The sequence below is a fragment of the Agelaius phoeniceus genome, chromosome 5, assembly GCF_051311805.1.
Source record: "Agelaius phoeniceus isolate bAgePho1 chromosome 5, bAgePho1.hap1, whole genome shotgun sequence".
Classification (NCBI taxonomy): Eukaryota; Metazoa; Chordata; class Aves; order Passeriformes; family Icteridae; genus Agelaius; species Agelaius phoeniceus.
In genome coordinates, this window is record NC_135269.1 from 14,476,989 (window position 1) to 14,498,948 (window position 21,960).

The window sequence follows — 21,960 nt, forward strand, 5'->3', positions numbered from 1 at the left end:
CTGCACAGCTTGGAAATGTTCTCTCAGGGGTTGGCCAGTCGCCTGTGCTGAGCTCCAAGCCAGGGAATCACTGCTGGAAGGAGTGGGAGAGGGCAGTGGTTACAGAGGTGTGTGCAGAGCCTGCCACGCTGCTGCTGGAAAGAGAATTGGGCATTATTTCCTTACACTTGGGTGTGCTCATCATTTCTTCTCTTGCATCCTGTTCAGAGTCTCAGATGCACAACTGCTTCCTTGTGTTGCATACTCCTCTCAGAGCCTGTACATGCCACAGTTTTGGTACAGGATACCCCTTTTTATGTGAGAGCCTGTAAGGGAATGTTTTTTGAGGGAGGGCGGCCTGTGCATGACAGGCTTTCAGAAAGAGGAGCTGTAATGGAGACACTCATCTCTGTGAGGAGTTTCGCAGGATTTTACTTGAGTGGCAACCAAAACTTGGAAGAAGAAGCCTTTGCAGACTTGTAGAGATAGAAGGCAGCTTGTGTAAAACCCTGGACTCAGTCCTTTGCAAGGTCATTTCTATGCCTCAGCTGAGTCCTTTGGCAGGTGGGATGTGCCCATGGTGGATCCAGCATCTCAGGCCTCGGGCTTGTGTCAGCACAGAGGCTGAGAAAGAGCGGCAAAATGTCAGCTTTAAGTCAGTTTCATACAGTCTGCCAAACCTCTGCCCCCTGTTTCTGGGACATTAATCATCTACACTTGAAAGCTGAGAAGGCTTTTTTTAACTTCTGGGCCAAATCCTGCATCCTTCTTCAGACAGAAGTTCTGTGGAAGTCAATGGGAGTGTTGTCTGAGCGAAGACTGCTAGATGAGGTCTGCAAGCCTGGTAGAGGTCTACGGGGTGACCACACAGAATGAGGCCTGTTTGCTCCTCAGCATTCCTGCTGGGCAATTCTACTCTGCATCCCCTTTTCATCCAGTGTAAGTTACTGGAGCCTGAAAAGTGTGATACAAGTTCTATTTGGGACCTGTTCTTTGCAGAGGGGAAGAATGAAGCCTGTGGAGGCTTCATTATGTAAATGTCTTAAGAAATAAAAATACATGTTGCAAAGTGGCAGTGCTTGCAGGATATTCCTGCGTAGCAGAAGAAAGAATAATTTGCGCTAATTTATTGCTAGAGAAAAGAAGAAGCTCTTGCTTGTTCCAGCTCATATCAGTATACTGAACTTTCCAGCCAATGGAGCCACAAGAACCAAGGAAGTGCCATCAGCAAGTAGTCAGGGCCTCGGGAATATTTCATGACCAGTCAAGCATGGCAAGAGGAGGTGGAAAGAAATAAAGAGAGCATGTGCTGATACAAGCTGGCATCACCCTGCAGCTGCCAGAGGAGCTGCCCTCCTTTCTACCAGCTGCAGGTCTGATGTTTTGGTGGTTCAAGCACTAACATCATCCTAATCCTTGGTTAGGAAGGTGCAAATAAAAACCAGTGCAAACAGTTGTTCAGAAATAGTATCTACCATCAACTAATGAGCATATTGTTTTGAGTGCTCCTCTACTTTGCATAGGTTGTTCAGTGTATTTCCCTGTCTTTACCTCTCTTGGATGGTTGTGATGAAGCATTAACATTTAGGATACTTCAGACCCATTTGTATAAAGGCCAAATGCTGTTTGCTTTATGAGAGGAACAGAATTAGATGTCTGCCCTCCCACCAACTCAAAGGATGGAAGCACTTCTGCATCCTGGTTTACTTGAAAGTTTTGTGTTTGCTTTGAAGGGCTGAAGTCATCTGGTTTTGCCTTTAAAAGTAAAAATAGTTAACATGAGGAAAATTTGCAGTGTCTTGGAGAAATGTAAGAGGAAGAGAAAAAAAATGGTCACTGCAGATACAACCAAATGTATTAGGAGAAAAAATAGTACCACACTGACCCTGGAATTGCATTTGGATCAAAGCAGACAAGAATTAAATTCACTACTTCCATTGTTTATCTTAGACTTTTCTATTAAACTTAGATGGTTAAATATAGATCCCTGCTTGTCTTCATAGTACAGGCATTGGCTGGGTGAAGTCTGAGGTTGGCTGTGACCATTATCTACACAATTTTAATGTATCAATACCTGCTTTTCTGATGGAGGTAACATACCTTTTTTCCCTCCCTTTTTTCCCCCACCATGGGAAGAATTACCTTCCTTATGACAGCAGTTTCCAACTCTGTAAATAAATATCTATCAAAATACAGAGATGAAAACTGCCTGCTGAAAACAAGCCCAACCAGCAGCCAGATCAGTAAAATGGGTCGTTTTAAGTAGGTAGAGTTCCCCCACCTGACTTTGACACACTGAGCATGTTCAGCCTGCGTATTTGTCAGTGCTCTTCTCCTTCCGACGGTTTTATTTGTTGGCTGCAAGTTAAGGCTTCCCCTTGCAGGACCTCTCTGGGTTCCTTCCTCCAGTTCCCTTCTGCTTTGGACTGACTGTCAGCCTTGCATTTTCCTGGCTTGAAGGCAGTGAAGACCACTGGATTGGGAGAGAGCCAGCAAAACAGCTCAGCCGCGGTGCTCACAGCCCTGGAACCTCAGCGTGGATTACGTGTGCTCCACTGGCAGAAAAACCTCCTCGTTCCTGGCTGTGTCAGCTCCAGGCTGAAAGTGGGGGGCAGCTTCAGGGTACCCTGAATTTGCTTGATGACTCTGGCTGGCTGGTCCACAGGTGGCTGTGTTTCAAACGGTGCTGTTTCTTGCATTGCCCTTTTTTTATTTCCAGCGCTGAAGTCAGTGGGGTTGTGCAGGGCTGGTCACTTGTTTTTGAGGTCGTTTGGGAAATAGGTGATATTAAAATGGGGATGGGATGGTTTGTTGTGTATATTGCCTGGGAATAGAAAGTAAAACAAGTTTTGCTTTCTAACAACCCAGTGTCTTCCCTTGAAGTGTTCATGTGCTCAGATTCTCATGGACACGCGCTGTGGCACTGCTTCTCTAACTTATAATGAGACTCCTTTGTACTTTTCCCATGGAATGGCATAATCACAGAATCAATTAGGTTGGAAAAGACCTCTGAGATCATCGAGCCCAACTATAAACCTATAAATCACAACAGAGTTAGAGTCAGAGCCATGCTTTAGATGCAGGCTCTGGGTGTGTGTTAGTCAAGTTTGCACACAGAAGGATTTAGCCCATAGCCTTGCTTCAGATGGCCAGGGAGAAGTGCTATTTATAAAATTCCATGTGTCCAGTAAGAAGTGCTTTTTATAAAATTTCCCCTGTAGTTCAGGTTTCATCATCTCCTACAAGAATTTGCAGTAAATGCATATGTTTCAGCTCACATTTTTAGGTTCTCTCTCGGTGCGCCCCACTTTTTTTTTTTTTTAATTTTTCTTTAATCTCAGGGCAAAGTTTTGACCTAATTTGGAGGGAGGACAGTTTTACCTGGGTGAAAACTGAGTGAGGATGGCGAGGCTTGTCTTGTCATGGTAGAAGCAGAGATAGAGGTTTATAATTGAAAATAACATGTAAAAAGCTTGTTTTGAATTTCTCAATGGAATCTAAGAGACTGGGGGGGCGGTTCTGCATCCCCTCAGATACGGTACTTAATATTTATGCTTTCATTGCACCTTGACAAACATTTCACGTAGTTATTGCTTTGCTTGAATATGGAAATATGTTAATTATGGCCTTTATTGCGCTGCCTGCTCTTTTCCTCAGCCTTTTCTATTCAACCCTCTAGGTGGCCCAGCACAATGTGGCTTCTTTTCTTTCAATGAGCTCTTTCCACACTAATAGGGTCCAGGGTGATGTGGAGAACCATGTGCACAAAATTGGTGCACCACCCCCCATTCCTTTGTGGGCATGTCAGGTTAAATTCATATCAGCAGGAGGGTCACTGCCATGATTTTCAATAGCTCGAGATGAGGTGATGACTTCAGACAATGGTGCCACACTCTCCAGTTGGAGACACTTGCCTCACCAGTTGCAGTAGTTAATTAATATGCTAAAAATAGAAGCCAGTGATACAAATCGCTGCCTGTTGTACAACAAAGACTGGGCATGTGTAGCTTTGATAGCCAAGTTTATGGTGCTTGTTATGGAGGGAAGTTAGTTTAGAGCTAGAGGCAATGTAAGACTTTCTGGATGCTGAGCTTTAGTCACTCTGGGCCTCTGGCCATTCGCTCGCTGTCTCATTTGCATTATGAATGACATTAAGGGAGCTAACAAGGTTATTGGGCATAGAAATGTTCGCATGTGACCCCACGTGGAAGCAGACCTACAGCAGTGCTAGTTGGCAGGGACACTGTGCCTCTTTATTCAGCTTCCTAGGAAGACAGTTTCTGAGAGTGGATCTAAAATCAGCCACGAGAACACCGGCGTTCGGATAACGTGGAGGTCATGATGCGAGGCAAGGAATTTCAGAGGGCAGGTGGAGCTGTGTCCTTTGCTCAGCCCATTCTGCCTGGACATGGCACCTCCTTGCACCATCTTTTTACTACATCCTGCCTGAAACTCTGGACAAGGAGGGGAAAATTAAGGAAAATCAACTGCTCTGTAGTTCCTATGCATAAGTGATAGACTGTTTGGCATGTCCAAGATCAAACATGGAAGTTGCTTCCCAACTTAGGGGTGTGGTTATTCCTTACGTGTGTTTGTATAAATCCATAGTTTTGATCATAGAACTATTAAGCTTGGAAAAGACCTCTAAGACCATGGACTCCAACCCTAACCCAGAACTGCCGTGTTCACGACTAAACCATGACTCCAAGTGCCACATCTGCATGTTTTTTGAACATTTGCAGGGATGGTGACTCCACCGCTTCCTTGGGCAGCTGGTTCAATGCCTGATCACCCTGAAGAGATTTTTCCTAATATCCAATCTAAACCTCTCCTGGCACAACTTGAGGCTGCTTCATCTTGTCCTGTCCCTTGTTCCCAGGGAGCAGAGCCTGACCCCCAGCTGGCTGCACCCTCCTGTCAGGGAGGTGTGGAGAGCAGTAGAGCTCCCCTGAGCCTCCTTTTCCTCCAGGTTAAACACCCCCAGCTCCCTCAGCTGCTCCTCATCAGACTTGTGCTCCAGCCCCTTGCCCAGCTTCGTTCCCCCCTCTGGACACGCTCTGGCCCCTCAGTGTCCATCTTGCAGTGCCAGGCCCAGAACTGGACACAGCCCTTGGGGTGAGGCCTCCCTAGTGCCCACAGCAGGGGGACAGTCACTGGCCTGCTCCTGCTGGCCACACCATTGCTGGCCCAGCCCAGCAGCCATTGGCCTTCTCGCCCACCTGGGCATGCACTGTGGGCCAGCAGGCCCAGGCCCTTCCTTCCCTGCTGGGCTCTTCCCAGCCACTCTTCCCAGCCTGGAGCTGCTGGCGCTTCCTGTGACCCAGGGGCAGTACCTGGCACTTGGCCTTGTTGAACCTCATCTCTCTGGCCTGGACTCATCAATCCAGCCTGTCCAGATCCCTCTGCAGAGCTTTTCTGTCCTTAAGGAAATCAACAGTCCTGCCCAACTTGGTGTCACCTGAGAACTGACTGAGGGTGCACTCGATCCCCTCATCCAGGTCATTTATCAAAGAGAACTGGCCCCAACCCTGAGCCCTGGGGGACACTACTGGTGACTGGCAGAAAGTGCAATCTTGGAAGTGTAATCCCCATTCCTTTGCCATGTGCTGAGATCAGCATACTCAGGGCTGTGTCCTGCACTGAGAATTTGGGAGTCAAGGTTCTCCTGTTGTCTCACTTGTTAGTGTGGGGCACTATAATTTAATTTCCAAGAGTCAGCTTTTCTATGTACAGTGGGTTCTTACTATTACAATACTGCATAAATTATTATTTTTATAATAATGGCATTCCATATTCCTTACTTCAGCCAGTGGGAATTTGCTCTTCAAAAGTGTCTGTCAGAGTGTGATGTCTGGTAGGAAGCAGCATACAGTGTTGGGCTTGCAGGTGGGAACCTCCTGGTGGCTTTGTGAGACAGAGAAATCCATGTCAGGGTTTCAACTCCTCCTTTTGTCTCCCCACTTCTAACACCCCCGTTCTGGTCCATCTGGGGGAATGTTATGTCCCAAGTGCCATTCTTACTGGACTGCTTCAATCCCAGGGATGTATTCCAGCCTGGAGAAGAACATGCTGTCTCCACAGCTATTGAAGTATGTGCCAGCTCTGAGTTTGGGAGGCTGAGAACAGCTCTCCATGTGTCTAAAACCTCAGTGGTTACACAGACATCAGCAGGGTTACAGAATTTGTGAACAGAGGGGATTTAGGATCTGCAGCAGGACAGTTTTCTGTAATCTGTTTCTATTGATGGAATGTATTCCTTGTAATTTATTTCTTTTTATGTATTACGTTGGTTTACTCTCCCTTCTGCTCCAGTTCCCCCAGCTGAAAACTGGTAGAGAAAGGTTTGCTAATACTGAAAATTGGTAGAGAAAGGTTTGTCAATGAGTTATTGTTAAACCAAAGAACTTGCAAATCAAGTTTTATTTTAGGAATATATCAAGATGTGGGAGAGCTGGTATTTAGCAAGATAAACTAGTGCTGATAAACCAATGTCTGTGGCAGTATCATAAACCATAAAATTGTCTTATAAAGATCACAGGATTTTATTTTAATTTCTCTTCTGATTTAACAGATGTGTGAGAGGAAGTTCTGAAGTGTATTTTCAGCTTGTTTATTAAAAAATAGTAGTAATGACAAATGCAATCTTTGTTCTTTGATTTCATAGCTATGGGCTGAAAGTGTTCTCACTTCCTAATTGCTAAGGTAGTAAAGATGAACCGTTAATTAAAATCTCTTTCTCGGACAGGTCTTTAAATGCTGGAATTAATTAACTCTTTAAAAATTTACGTGACTGAAAATCTCATTTTGGTCCTTTGTGATACCTTATTCCAGTTAGTTTTCTAGTTATACAGAGAGATCTAATGTGACCAAGACCCAAATTTCTGACATAAATTACAGAAAGCCTCCTTCTTCTCTTTCCTTTTCTTTAAAACTAAGGAAAGACTATTAAAAATTGTCCAGGTTTACTTTATGCATCAGTGAGAATAAAAGACTGAACCGCATTTCCATTTTAATTTGCAGGTCTGTTCCCCCTCCTTTGACTGCTTGTGATGAGCAGTGTGACTAATGAGCTCCATGGGACCAAAAAGAGTGGCACTTTTCCCTTTCTTCTACTTCCCCGGGTTTTATTCTTGGGTGTGGTTTTTTTATGTTGCTTGCCTCTGATGTTTTGCAGCTTTTCTGGTCTGGGCTTGGACTAATTCCCAGATCTGTTCTTGCAGATTTTAACTTTGCCATGTACCCACCATCAATGATAGCAACTGGAAGTGTGGGAGCAGCCATCTGTGGCCTTCAGCTCGATGATGGGGACAGCCTCACGGACCTCCTGGCCAAGATCACAAACACAGATGTGGTGAGTGTTCCACATTCCTCTTCTTCTTTCACTTCCCAGGGTGTACTGGAGAACTGGGCCTGATCCTGAAGACTGAGTGGAGCAAAGGAGGGGGTTGCTTCTGCAGGGAGTTAAGAGTCTCCAAAGCTCATTGATTTCCTGGAATTCAGTTTTTATTCAGGCTTTGCCTGCCCAGGCTGATGGTCCAGCAGGCTGAGCCTCCTCAGGAGCCCTGGGTGATGGGGTGAGCAGGCAGCATTCCCTGGGGCATAAAGCAAACCAGGAGGTGTTGTGCTGCTGTTGGTCCTGTGCCTGCAACCTTGAAACGGCTCTTCTGGCCCTTCTTCAGGTATCACCTAAAAATTCTTGGCTTGGAAGAAGTGAATAATGAGCTAATTTCAAAGCAGGAGGTGAGACAGGCACAATTCAAGCTGTCCTTAACATGTGCTAATTTATTGTTTTTAATTCACAGAGTAAATATGTGACATTATTACATCTGTGATAGCACTGTTAAATGAAGATTTGAGTTTGTGATTTGGTTAAAAAGGAGTCATTAGTCCAGGTTACCTAAAAGGGGAGAATTTTGATATTTCTTTTTTTTTCTTACAACCATATTGATCCTAATTTTCAAATGCAATTCTGGGGTTTCCCATTTAATTTAATTTGAATTGGATTTGCACAGAAAAGGGAATATTGCCAATTCAGTGTTTGAAGTCTAAACCATAGAATCACAGAATGGCCTGGGTTGGAAGGGACCTTAAAGATCATCTCATTCTCTCATTCAAACCTCCCTGCTATGGGCAGGGACACCTCCCACTACCCCAGGTTGCTCAGAGCCCCATCCAACCTGATCTTGGACACTTTCTGGGATCCAGGGGCAGCCACAGCTTCTCTGGGCACCCTGTGCCAGGGCCTCAGCACTCTCACAGGAAATAATTTCTTTCTCATATCCAACCTAAACCTGCTCTCTGTCAGTGTAAAACCATTCCCCTTGTCCTGTCACTCCAGGCCCTTGTCAAGAGTCTCTCTCCATCTTTCCTGTGGGCTCCCTTCAGGCACTGCAAGGCCACAATGAGGTCACCCCAGAGCCTTCTCTTCTCCAGGCTGAACAATCCCAATTCCCTCAGCCTTTCCTCCCAGCAGAGCTGCTCCATCCCTCTGATCCCCTTTGTCCCTCTGAGAGGAGGGACACCTGTGCCTGAGGGAGTTGTGTGTAAGCCCTATAAGGCCCTTTTGCTGTATCTTGCAATTTGGAAAGATTTTATCTACTGTGTTTTTCTATCCCGATTGTTTAAGTCTGAAAGAAAAGACCTACAAAAAATGTTAGTAGTTCTTAAGTGGTTAGAAGATGGGATTTTAATTTTGCAATGAAAATGCCTTCACACCTTTTCTTTTTTAACATTTAGCTGGATTTTTTTGTCAAAAGTGTGCTTTTGCCATCCTGGTGAAAATCTTCCCAGATCTGACTGTGCCTACGTTCCTTCAGAAGAAAAAATTAATACTCCCCCAAATAACAAAGAACTCGTAACATTTTACTGTTCCCATCTTCTCTTCAAGTCTGTCAGCATTGGGTAGAGACCAGCTTCCTTCTGTTTGCTCCTGGTCTCAGCCCAAGCAGCACAAACTAAAGAGAAGGGTCTCACGCATCCCCCAAATCAGAACAAACTCGTGACAAAATGAGCTTCTGGATTATTTAATTGCTAAAAAATACAAGCTTTTGCAGAAATTAGAGGAGCTGTTATTTTTTTGAAGGTGTTTTCCTTTGTGAGGCAGAGGCACTCTTAATTCCCTGCAAGCTTTGAAGCCTCAGCCTAACCTAAGGTTGCCAAAATATTTGAGTTTGGGCAAAATAGTGTATTTTTCATTAGCCTGCTGTTTCAATTTGGGAGAAATATTTTGCTAGGTATTTTGTCTGTGAGTTTTGCATTGAAAAAATACAAAAGGGGCCAGGACTGGAAAATTTCCTCCCACATGATAAAGCTTGAGAGAGAGAAAAGCAACTGAAAATGGGGTGTCAGAGAAGCATGGGGCAGGCTTAGCAATAGGTAGTAATACCAGCCTCATGTGTAAAATGTATTGTTGGAAAAAAACTACTGTCTGGATTGTGTAAGAGTTGGCCCAAGGCTGTGTCAATAAAGAGTAAAGACTATTGTAATACATTTTACACTGGGACTTAATTAAAGTTGAATGAAGAGCTTCAGTTCTCTCACTTCCGAATTTCTGGTGCCTGAGAGCTGTTCCTGCAATGGCACAATTAATTCATTGTCACTGTGTGAATGATTTTGTTTTCCAGTGGGGGCTTAGGGAAGAAGGAGAAATGAGAGTTCCTGGTCTTTAGGACCATCATGCGGGAGGAAAGTGGGGAAGTCACAGAAATGAACAGTTCTGCAGAGGAAAACCTTCTGGCCCCCTGTGTCTCATGGTAGCCCACAGGAACCATCAGGCAGCTGGGGAAGAGTCCTTCCCAGCCAGAGGGTGCCAGGGCTTCTGCTTCATTTTTGTATTGGAGCGTGTGATTGCTTAGCATGGAAACAGATGATAGGACTTTCCCACTGGCTTTTCAAAAAATGTCACTGTCTGAGGTGAAGCATGAAAAATCTCAGCTTCAAAGCTGCAAGCAGATGAAAAGGAAGAATGGTAATGAAACCCTGATGCAACTTAAGTGCAGTGAGCTTTTCTGAACTTTCACTGTTTTATAGTGATAATTTAAGGGTGCAGTTTATTTGCTGGGAAATAGCAGCATTAACCAGGAGGCTGAAATCAGTGGTGTTATTTTAGCTTTACATTAGGTAACTGAGTCTGGAGTTTGGCATGTACAACTAAAATGAATGTTTTTAATGGATGTTTCATTAAGAATTATACTAAAAATAGGTTATTAATAAGCAGCATGTAATTTAGAGCTGTTGGGTAAGCAGACAGCCAGCACGAGTGTTTCTTTCAAAAACACATTGGTGTTGGATATCCTTGCATGAATCCAGAGCAGTGCTCTAGACTTGAGATGGGGCTTAAGGCATCCTGGACTGTTATTTTAGGTATAACAGTTATTTCTGGTAAATAGCTGCCCTGGGCTCTTTGGTGAGGGTTGAATCACAGGCTGGAGAAAGTGTGACAGCAGGGCCAGGCAAACCCTGGTTTCATTACTCCTTCCACCGACTGGAATAAAGAGCAGGGAGCTGCTCTTGGAGAAGCTCAGCAGCCTGAAGGGTAGTGAAAGTAGCTCTGGGTGGTGCATCTGAGCTGCCTTCTCTGATTGCTACTGTCCCTCAGAGCCACTAAAAGCTAATCCCACACAAGTGAGGGAGAGGTTTCTCCCCTCTTCTCTCTTCTTGTGAGGCTCCACCTGAAATATTGCATGCAGTCCTGGTGCCCCCAACATATGGAACTGTTGGAGCAAGTTCAGAGCAGGCCACAGAATTGATAAAAGGAACTGGAGCAGCTCCCCTGTGGAGACAGGATGGGAGAGTTTGGGCTGTTCAGCTTGGAAAAGAGAAAGTTGTGTGGAGACCTCAGAGCACCTTCCAGCATCTGAATGGGCTACAGGAAAGCTGGAGAGGGACTTCTCATCAGGAACTGCACTAACAGGACAAGGGGGAATGGATTCCCTACAGAAAGGGAGTAGGTTTAGATAGGATATTAGGAAGGAATTAGAATTAGAATTAGAATTAGAAAATTAGAATAAGAATTAGAGAGGGTGTTGAGGCCCTGGCACAGGTTTCCCAGAGAAACTGTGTCCTATGCATCCTTGGAAGTGTTCAAAGCTAGGTTGGATGAGACTCTGAGCAACCTGGTCTAGAGCAAGGTTGCCCCTGCCCATGGCAGGGGGCTGGAACAAGATCAGCTTTGAGGTCTCTTTGAACCCAAACTGTTCTGTGCTTCTGACTCTAGCTTCACACAGCTCTGAAGGATGGGGATTGCATGTTCCAGTCTGTTGTCCTGCCAGGAGCTGGGAACATTTCCTTTGTGGTTGCTTGCAGAGGAGAGGCTGGTGAGCAAAGAGTTAACAGACTTACTAGCAGGAAGCCTCAGCGCTCCCTGTACATCTCTTGGTGGGTCATTGCAAAGGAAAAATAAACAACTCAGGAAGTCAGGAATTCCCATAGCATCCCAGACCAGCACTCCAGTGTGAGCAGTATCCTGTCCCTGGTGGAGCCAGATGCTTTGGAGGAGGATACGAGCATCCCTGCTGTGCACAATTACGGGATGTGAGGAAGGATAGCTGAATGGGTAGGGCGCATTTCAAGACCTTGCAATTAGTATTGTGCTTTGCTTGAGACCTTTCTTGGGTAAATCTATTCCCTCACCTCCTGGAAGAGCAGCCATCCAGGTTGCATCTGGATGACACACGGAGTTGGACTCTCCAGCATCAGCAGCCAGGGAGAGGTTTTCAGGCAGAGCCAATGCCTGTATGTGGGCAGAAGTCATCTCTAAAAGTCTGTTCCCAGATGGTAACTGGTGTATATTGAGTGGTTTGGAAAATCTAAAGCATATTTAAGGGCCTGAAGTAGAAAAAAAGCAAGGAACCAAGCATTTTTTAAAGGCTTGTCAAAGCAGCTGGCCGTGAGCCCTTAAAAATGTGGAGTGGGGCTGGTTTGAAGACTGGATCCATAATAAATGGTATTTAAAATATCTCCACTTACACGTGCCGCATATGTCAGTGCCGGGATTTTTTTTTTTATTCCCAAGATCAGAGACATCCCCTCATAAAGATCTGCAGATTTCTGCACAGAAACGGAAGTGAAGAACCACCATGCTCCAGAATTCAGAGCTGCAGTAAAAAAATCATGGAAATCTATCTTGAATGGATCTCATTTGAACGTTGTCCCTAGAGCACATACACCATTTATCCTCTCTTTTGTAGTGTCTAGGGCCTGTGGTTTTGGAAGCAAGAAACAGGACTCGCTGTATCTTATCCTGCCTTATTTGTTGCAGACCGCATTTTGTATGCAAGGAAACAACAGGCGAAATAGCCTCCCAGAGAAAGGAAGAATGAGATAGTTTCCTAAGTTGTCTTTGCCTGAGTTGGCAGCTGCTCCGTTTCATTCAGCTTTTTGTTCCCCAGTGAGTGCTGTGCGTGTGTAGCAACAATGGGGTGATGCAGTGACACCGCGGGCTCATGGCGGAGTTCCGTCGGGTCCCTTGGCAGCCGCGGCCGAGGGGAGCCAGGCCCCCGAGGAACAGCTCCCATGGATCAGCCACTCCGGCAGGGAATCAATCCTTGCTCGGCTCCTGCAGCTCTCTGTAATGCAGGCAGGTCCTCCCAGCTTTTTGAAAATCCCCTTTTTCACTAAACACTCAGAGTGTTTGTTACAACAGCATAAATCCCACACCTTTCCACCTTTTCATGTCTTCAAAGTATTACATGGTAGAGATTGCCAGGAACCCCAAGTCACACTGAGCAAGGAGTGTCATGGCATCTGCCCCGGCATCACCCTGCTGGTAAAGCCTAATGTTGTCTTTACTCTCTCTTTTCCCAGTTCTGAAAACATTGTTCTCTCCTGTTTGCAATGAGAAATACCCACAGCAGCAACAGGAAACCAGCAAACTGAGTGGTGAAGCAAACAGTGGAACTGAATCTAGAAAGGACATTGTTGAAACTGCTGAAAAGACCAAAAAATTGCAGAGAAAAATGCCCTATATTTTAGATTCTTAATGTTAGCCACCTTATTTATTGCATTATTGCAATAATGTGGCAACAATAAGTGGAGAAGCTCTGGCATGAATTAGTTTTTTGTGGGTTTTTTTTGGTTTGTTTTGTTTTTTGAATGAGATGTCCTTGTTAGTCCGCTTGAGGTGTCCTTTGGAACAGGAAAATACTATTTTCTTTACTTCCAGTTGGAAAAAGAAACATAGACACTTACCTGTAATTGATCTCTTTGTTACAGTAGCAAAAACATACATTCAGGAGGGAAAATAGTTCTGTTTTTCAACTGCATCCATTAGATGTGAGATCACTGGAAATACAGTAAATGGATAAGATATTCTCACATCAGCTTTCCAGGCTCTTGCTTTGGATAAGGTCAGTGAGGTAAAGGCCAGTGCTCAGCACACAAAGGCCCCACTTTGGGAAGGAATCCCTGTTTATGTCAACAATGAAGCATGTGCTTTGGAGAGGTCTGAATTGGGGCTTAAATGTGAACCAGTGGAGGAATCCAGCCAGCTTTTGTGTGTAGGAGTACAGATGACATGTTCCACACTGGAATTTATGTAAATCCAGCTCTTTAATGCATGTCTGATTGCTGCTTTCTTAGATTATCCAAGCAATGTGTACATGACAAATGAACAGTACTGTCATTTTGGGTATCTCCACCATCCTTTCCATTTATCAAACCAGATCCTGCGCCTAAAAATATCCTTTTCTGATTTTCTTTTTGCAGTTAGTTTTAAGAGAGAAGAAGAGATTGGGGGCCTTAACACTTAATTGTGAAGTAATTAATATGTATTTGGAAAACTAACCTCCCTTCAACACAAAAATGCCAGAAGGCTTTTTCAGTATTCCCAGCTTTGGGATTTTGGGCAGTGCCAAGCAAGAGCCTGTTGGTTGAGTTGAGTTGAGTTGAGTTGGGTTGAGTGAGAAGCCTTCCCTCATAGCTTGCCAATGAACCATAAATGCCAGTTTAAAACTGGAAGCTGGGGGCCAGTATAGGACATACATGTACCACAGAAGTGTTGAAAAGTTCAAGACAGTGTATTATGTGTAATATTCTGCAGAATCTTCCCTAGGGCTTGTGCTTTCTTTCAAGATTGTCATGAATGGAAATTGAAATCTTTAATGAATATTGACTTGAATAACTAGCTCATGCCATAGAGCTGCTCATTCCTCCTTCCAGTTATTTTCACTGCCACCATTTCCATCACAGCCATGAGGCTGCCCCTCACCAGACACAGGAGAGCTTTTCTCCTTCAAATACTTTTCAAATGTGCTAGTAAAATCACCTAGGGATGAAAGAGTTTCAGAATGAAAAAAAAAAGAAACCCCAAAGTTAATTGCATTTTTAGTTCTGTACATGCTGAAGTATAAATAAAACTATGGAATGGAAAGTACCAGAACTATTTTAATCATTAAAACTACTAGACCATATAGAAGAATGGGGAAGTTAATCCATGTGACACACACTTTACAAAAAACAACTTTGTTGTTTTTATAAAAACAACAAAGGCAAACCCTGCAGTATTCTGAAGGAATGGCCTCGTCCTTGTATTGCAAAATCTGGGGTCATTCTGCAGTGCATTATAGTGTTCTTTCAAGGAAGATTTGTTGAAAATAATGTAATTCATGAGTTTTTTTCTTTGATATGTTCTTAAAACTTAATTATCTGTTGTCAGAGCCGTCTAGAACTTGCAAAATGAAAATCCACCAGTAAAAATATGCACACATGCAGCAAATCCCCATGAAACTTGGAGGGGTTAAAAATACTGTGTCATGGGAAGGCCAGGCTGTTTGTCCTGATGGGTTTTTAGTAGGGTTTTTTTGTATTGTGTCCCTTAACATTGGATTGACAGAAAGTTCCAGCAATGCCATCATCTGTACAATAAAGCCACTTACTTGCCTAATCATGCTGTGACAGCTGGGCTGATAAGATACTCTAAATTAGGGTTTTTTTTCCTTTCACCTGAGAGATTTAACATCCAAGGAGCTTTAGTATGCAAATAACAATGCTTTTTTTGAAAATTGTATCATGCTGAATGCAGTGCGCTGGTCATTTTTACTGTAGGTTTCTTTGTTTTAAAGAATTCTGTGGTTTTAAGCTCAATATGTGAAGACCAGAGAAATAATACACAGTGGCCTGTGGATTCCCATATGAAATAAAATCCATGTCACAATTCCAGTCAAGGCCACTTTTATAGATTTTGTGTACAAAATGAAGACACCAGAAATGACCCATTTCTCTATAGGGTTACCTGGAGATTTCAGCCTCTTCATACCTGAAATGAATCATCACACTACCCATCAGAAATTTGTACAGTGATGGTGTAAATGACCATACATGAGGGTGTTTAGGAACAGACAAAGCTGACTCCAAATGCTCGAGCCACATGTTCCGCATGTCACCACCCTTCCTTCCCCAAGCCTGCCTGCAAGGAAATTGCCTCATTAAGCTTTTCAGACTGAAGCTGCTTAAAAAAAATCTGGCTTGTTTTCAGAAGGACACAGTACTTTGAAACTGCTTTAAAAGAAGAGGTTCTTATACCCCAAAAAAGCACATTACGAGTGTTGTCTGTTACAAGAGTCTCCAAACTGGTGCCCCCACACTTGAAAATGCCTTGACCCACACAGTGATTTGTTGTCATTGCCCTCTTACACACAGGTGAATGCTTACAATGGACCTAAAGCCCTCCCTAGCTGATAATGGGGGATTTTCTTTATCTGAGGACAGGATTTTGCAGCCAGCAGCTGCTGGCTGGTAGCCAAGAAAAATGGGTGTTCATTACCCACCGGAGCTAATTGCGCCCATCACAAACGTCAAGCGTGGCCAGCGGAACAGATCCTCTTCACTGGATGTGTTTTTCCCAGTCCAGCTGGGATGACAAATCAGTCCTCCACATATGAATATTTCAAACTCTCCCCAATAACTAGGTACTGTGTAGAAAAAGGGGTGTGTTGGTCAGGGCCCAGCTCCTCCGTGTTGCAGTCACATCCCGTAGTGGGTTGACAAGTGCCTGTGGAGCCCTGTGGAGGTCAGTGCCCCTTTCTGTTCTTCAGCTACCCTGCCTGGCAGTGGGAATGGTGATGCTCAGTCTCACCACCCCAGCCAGATGCTCTGGGGGCTCTGGTTAAAGCACTGTGCTGTGAAAATCCTCCTATCAAACCCTGTGATGCTCTATTCCCTGAAGACTTCTGGAGACACCCAGCTCTTAGGCAGGCTGAGGCCACAGGAAGTTTACAGTATTAGTGCCTTTTCCAGAAGGACTCCTCAGGGCTGCCTTTAGAAAATGCCATTTCTTGAAGTACCACGTGTCCCCCTGCACAGTGTCGGACTGATACTCCCAGTGCCAGCACACTGAATGTGGTTGGCATTGTGTTCATGCAGTCACAGCTTGAGTTTTATTTTTAAGTTTCTCCTATAACTCAGGGTTTGTCAAGGTTTTCTCACAATTTTCTTTCTGGTTAAATGACCACATTATGTGGTCTTCCAGTGTATTATCAAGAGTGTGGAACATCCTGTAAGTATTTTAATAGTTTTCTTCATCGCTGTGTCTGGTTTAAATGGGGGGAATCCTTCACATTTATTTCTGTATTTATACTTCATGTTTATTGTGGGACTCCTGATGGACAGGCTCCCATATTTATGTTGCTCTACTATACCCTGCTGTTTCCCTGAATGTTCTGTAGTTTTTAATGCAGTGGTCTCTGAGAACTGGTTTTATGTTCAGAAAATTATGGGACATGGCACTCAGTGCTCTGGTTGTCAAGGTGGTATTTGCTCCAAGGTTGGACTAGATGATCTCAGAGGTCTTTTCCAACCTAAATGATTCTACAATCAAAGACTAGTAAAATATTAAGATTTAGAGCCTAATAAATACAGCATGAACAGTGTTTGACCCAGGGAGTTTGTACAGAGTGATTACCTCTCAGAATTCAAGATTGATTCGTGTCAGAGCAGTTTTTTCTTGGAAACACCTGACTGATGCTCTTCCAACTTCTGCTAGCTCAGTAAGGAAAAAATAACCACCTTTGTCTTTACTAATAGAATAATTTGCTTTCTTTTCTCTAGGACTGCCTTAAAGCTTGTCAGGAACAGATCGAGGCGGTGCTTGTGAACAGCCTGCAGCAAGTCCGGCAGCAGCAGCAGCAGAGCAACCCCTCCAAGACAGTGGATGAACTGGACCAGGCCAGCACTCCCACAGATGTGAGAGACATCAACCTGTGAGGACATCGGCACACCAAGTCACGCTTGCTCCCCCAGACCCTTTATTTTTGTTATTATTTTTAGAGTGAAATTTTTTTAATCTGCTCCCACATAGAACATATTTAAAGCTCTTTTAGGTATAAAGAAAAACAAAAAAAAAGTACAAAAACTGAATAATGAAAAAAAAAAAAAAGCGTTTGGTGCCTGTGATGTTCTACAGAAGGGAATCCCACGATATATTTGGTAATTGCTATTTGATTATGTATCAGTGATATTAAATGCTTATAAAAGCATACAAAGTAGCTAGATCAATGTAAGCCTGCATTTGTGGGAACAAAGTAGAGTATACTTGTCTGTGTATTATGAACTAGTGCATACACCCCTTTTTTAGATTTAAGAAAGGAATCGTGTGTGCGATTTTATGGCTTGACTAGATTGCAAAGCAATAGAATAAGGGGTTTAGGGCAAAGTGGGAAAAGATCCCTGAAGCAATTGAACCATTTTGAATGCAGAAGAGATTTGCTGATCTGTCACCTCTGTTATTAGTCAGAAGTGTTTGTTGGATCTCTGTATGTTAGTTTTGTTTACTCTTGCTGTCTGTGGTAGCTGCTACCTAAGAAAGAAGATGCTTTATTTTACCAGCCAGAAGAGCAGGTGTCTTTTGGGCTTTTTTTTTAGTTGATTTATTTTTCTTTTTTTTTTTTTTTTCCCAACTTCCCCTCTGCCCCTCTTGACTTTTTATCTACTTTTCCTTCCGAAATGGTTCATTCTAAACACAGCAGCATCTTTGGCATGAGGGCAATTCCTTTTACCCAGCTGTGGGCCGAGCCAAAGTTCCCAAGTGTTCACAGTCAGTGGGGGGAATGCACGCATTAATCCCAACCTGTTGGCTGGGCAGGCAACCTCCAATCTTTGGATTGCAAGATGTGGTGGATCATCTAGGAAAAGCATTATATTCCTTTACAGTGCTAATGCTTCACGTCCATGTTAACGTCTGGCAGCTTCTTAGCTTTGCCACAAAGGCATTTAAATGATGCTCTGTCCATCTTCCCTCGTAATAGCCCCTCACTGTGTTAAAGAAGATGAGGTTTGGTTTGCTCCCTCGTCTCTCTTTCCCCCCCACTCCCCCCGCACACTTTTTCAGCATTTCATTAATTTTATTGATCCACAGTGAGCGTTTTTGTAAACCATTTCATTCGAAAAGCACTTTGAAAATTGTTCCTAAGGGATTAAATGAGATGGTTTATGACAATTTTGCCGAGGAAAGAAAAACAAAAAAAAAAAAAAGAAAAAAAAAAAAGAGGAAAAAAAAAAAAAAAAAGAAGTCACAAAAGCAAGGCTTTGTATAGCTTTTTATAGTCAATATTTTCCAGTATCTGGTGTACTCGGTTAGCTGTGGTGTTGCTGGAAATACCAACACCCGCTTCAGATGACATTCCTGTCATGACATTCCGGATAAAAGCCTGACCATCTGTATTGTTCAGTGTCACAGAAGGATCTTAATACCACCTGCATGTTTATCTATGGACAAGGAAAGAAAATGGCTGGTGCAACAGCCATGGTGGTAAACATCGAGGTGCGTGACTTGGAGTTTTATTACAAAGGTGTATTCAGTGTACTTGAATTTATTTTCCTGCTCCACCTGTAACGAAGAGGCATTTAGATAGCAAAGGAGTTGGAGCAACTTTTGGTTTTTTTGGTTCTATTTTTTTGGTTTTGTTTTGGTTTTTTTTTTTTTTTTTTGCACAATTGTATTAACAGTTTGCAGATATCCAATATGAAGCTGTTGGTTGAAACGTTAATGTTCGCATTTTTAACACAAAAATCCAGAAAGAACATGCTACTTCGAAGAATATTATATGTATGGACTCAGCCTATTTGGCTAGATGAGGGTAGAAAATGGAGTAAGGTTCTAAGGTTTTGTTGTTTTTTTGGTTTTGGGGGGTTTTTGGTTTTGGTTTGTTTTTTTTTTTTGCGCTGCTAAGAAGCTATGATTTGTTTCATTCTTATTCACATTAACAGTACTTAGCTGTATTGTTTCACTGAGTGTGCTGCTATTTTATAAACATTTTTATAATATATTATTTTACTGCTTAAATTTCAAATCCTGAAGTAGATGGTTAAGTGGAGATATGATGAGTTCTTTGATTTACTGGAAATGCCCTGTACAGGTTTTTTTTTCCCTAATAGCGTGTTCATGATTATTTTTTTTATTTTATTTTTTCCTTCTTTCTTCTTCCTTTTTTTTTAATCTCCTTCCTTCCTGATCACATCCTGCAAAGATGGTATACTTACCTCAGGTTTGCTGGACAAGAAATGGTTCCCATTTTCACAATACCTCACACAGTGACAGTTTGGTTGCCCCGGGGCCCGCCCGGGAGAGGTTGCAAGCAGCCGAGGCGGGGCACTGGCTCCTTTTTGGTCTCTGGTATCCTTTTCATAGTGGAAAAAATGCATTGACTCTCCACTGGTGAGCAGGTCTGTTCTCCCCAAAGCTGCTGCTGGGCACAGCCTTGGCCTCACCTCCCGCCTCGACATTCTGCGTTGGGAGCACCCGGAATTCTGCGGCGGTGTCTCTGTCCTGGAGGAAAAAAGTAGCTGATGTTGTTGGAAGCAAGACTGCGGAGTCACACGCAGATCAGATCAGATCAGATCAGGTCAGATCGTTCCTTGGCAGCCCTGCCCCGTGGCTTCACAGGGAGCTGTGCCAGAGGGTCCTGATGGTGGGGTGACCTCTCTGAGCGCTGGCACCGTGTCCCTCATGTTGGCGTGATTTGCTCCATGCCATAGGCCAGGGTGTAGGCAGGATCTGTGTTTAGGGTGCCTGCCCCTGCTCTTCATCCAGCCTCCTGCACACCCCACTCCCACAGCAGCCATGGAACACAGGGATGATCCCTGCTGTGGAACACAGGGATGATCCCTGCTGTGGATCACAGGGCTGATCCCTGCTGTGGATCACAGGGGTGATTCCTGCCGTGGAACATAGGGGTGATTCCTGCTGTGGAACACAGGGATGATCCCTGCTGTGGATCACAGGGCTGATCCCACAGTGTCACCCCTCTGCAGGACTGTAAGAACAGGGGCTGAGGGCCACCTCCATGGTCAGCTGCTCTACAGCAGGATGGGGGAGAGCTGTGCTGGAAGGGGCAGCACCATTCAGCATTCCCAGTCTCCACGGGGTCTTGGTGGGTCTGTGTGTGTCCCCACCAGGGTGAGGAGTGTCCTTGGCTGCAGTGACATGCTCAGCAAGTGCCAACCCTCTGGTTACACCGTACTGTATGTTTGAAAGCTGCAAACCCTACAACTTGAGTGCTTTCACAGTAGCTTTCAGAATAAAATGACTGCCTAGTACTCTCTTTTAACAGATGTAAAAGGAAGTGTGTTGTTACTGCAAATGAGGTGTGAGATTTTCCCCCCCTAAACTGCAGAAATTGTAAACCTCCCAATTGATTGATTAAAAAAGAATAGAAGATGTGTTGCTGATTCTGCCTTCCCAAGTGCCAAAGGATTGGTACAGTTGCTAAAAGCATTTCTCTCTCAGCTTCCTATTGATGGTACTTTGATGGTCTTCTCCTCCTTCCTCTTACTGTAGTGTAGGAGCACCTCATAATGTATTTATTTGTATTTCCAACATGCTTGTGAAAGAGAAAAATACCAATTAATCCCATGTCCAACTAATTCAATGTCTATGATTTATGCTTGAGTAATTGGACAGCTCTTAATTACTCAGCAAACTACCTGGCCACTGGATTTTTTCCACTATGTTTATTACCATGTTCTCATGTACCTCAGAAATCACTCTTGGTTGCACAGTTTCTGTTCTCAAACTTTTTTGGGTTTTGTTTTAGTTTTTTTTGGTTTTTTTTTTTTTTTTTTTTTTTTTGCTTTATTGAGTGTGATGCCATATCAAGTCAACGTTATTCTCTCACAAATGTGCTCTTTAAGAGGTGTGGATGTTTATGTGGTCAGGGGATGCTAGAAAGTGTGGTAGTAGACATCAGTGTAAACAAAAGTATTTAGAAAGTACATGAGGTTGTTTTTGATGGATAAGACTCTGATACGGTGTAGTCTTGATTGCCTTTTAAAAGGTCTTCGTTCAGTGTTGTCATTTTTATTAATAACCTATTGTTTTGACTAGTTTAAAGATGGTTCTAAGAAAAGTGTTTTGGCGGGATTAGGTATGCTGTATGGACAATAAACTCACCTTGACCTAAATTTACTTGCCTTGCTTTTATTCCTTTAGTGAATTTGGTTTTGTCACTCATTCCATTGTGGTGTTTCCTTGGTGGGATGTAACTCTAAAGCCTCTGATCTGGATAGATGGTGCTAGCAGACATAAAATGAAGGCTGCAGTCACAGAACGAGCCTGCCTCTAAAATGTAGCTGCCTTCCCACCGGATAGGCAAATTCTGGACATAACCCCCTGAGATTCAAGGAGAACAAAGTCCTAAAAATTGGTAAATTGCAGGATCAAAATATTTTGTGGGAATCAAACTGAGCTGGTGAAAAGCCACATGGAGTGCACATTTTTGCAGTGAATTGAAATACGATTTAAATCTTCACTCAATTGTTTGTTGCACTGGAATGCTACTGAAAAAATCAGATTGTTTTTCTTTCGGTAAACCTGGGGAAACCGTGAGTAAAAGGAGTGGGATTTGTGGTGAGGCCAGTGGGAAGAAATGACTCCATTGTCCAGAGTCTGCTTCCTCGGTCTGTGGCCAGGGGGGCAGGATGCTCAACCTCTCCCCTCTCCCACATCTGCTTGTGGATGCCTGCTGTGAAGTTACCAAACTTCTGTGGGAT

At 43.7% G+C, this 21,960-nt stretch overlaps 1 protein-coding gene across 1 annotated transcript in view; it reads left to right on the plus strand.

The window, feature by feature from the left end:
• CCND2 (cyclin D2) overlaps positions 1-21,372 on the plus strand; it is a 29,951-nt gene extending 8,579 nt beyond the window's left edge. The window contains exons 4-5 of the mRNA XM_054631819.2: positions 7,200-7,330; positions 17,023-21,372. Of these exons, the coding sequence (XP_054487794.1) occupies positions 7,200-7,330; positions 17,023-17,178 (287 nt within the window). The 3' untranslated portion in view covers positions 17,179-21,372. The remainder of the gene's footprint in view (positions 1-7,199; positions 7,331-17,022) is intronic.
• The last annotated feature ends 588 nt before the right edge of the window (positions 21,373-21,960 follow it).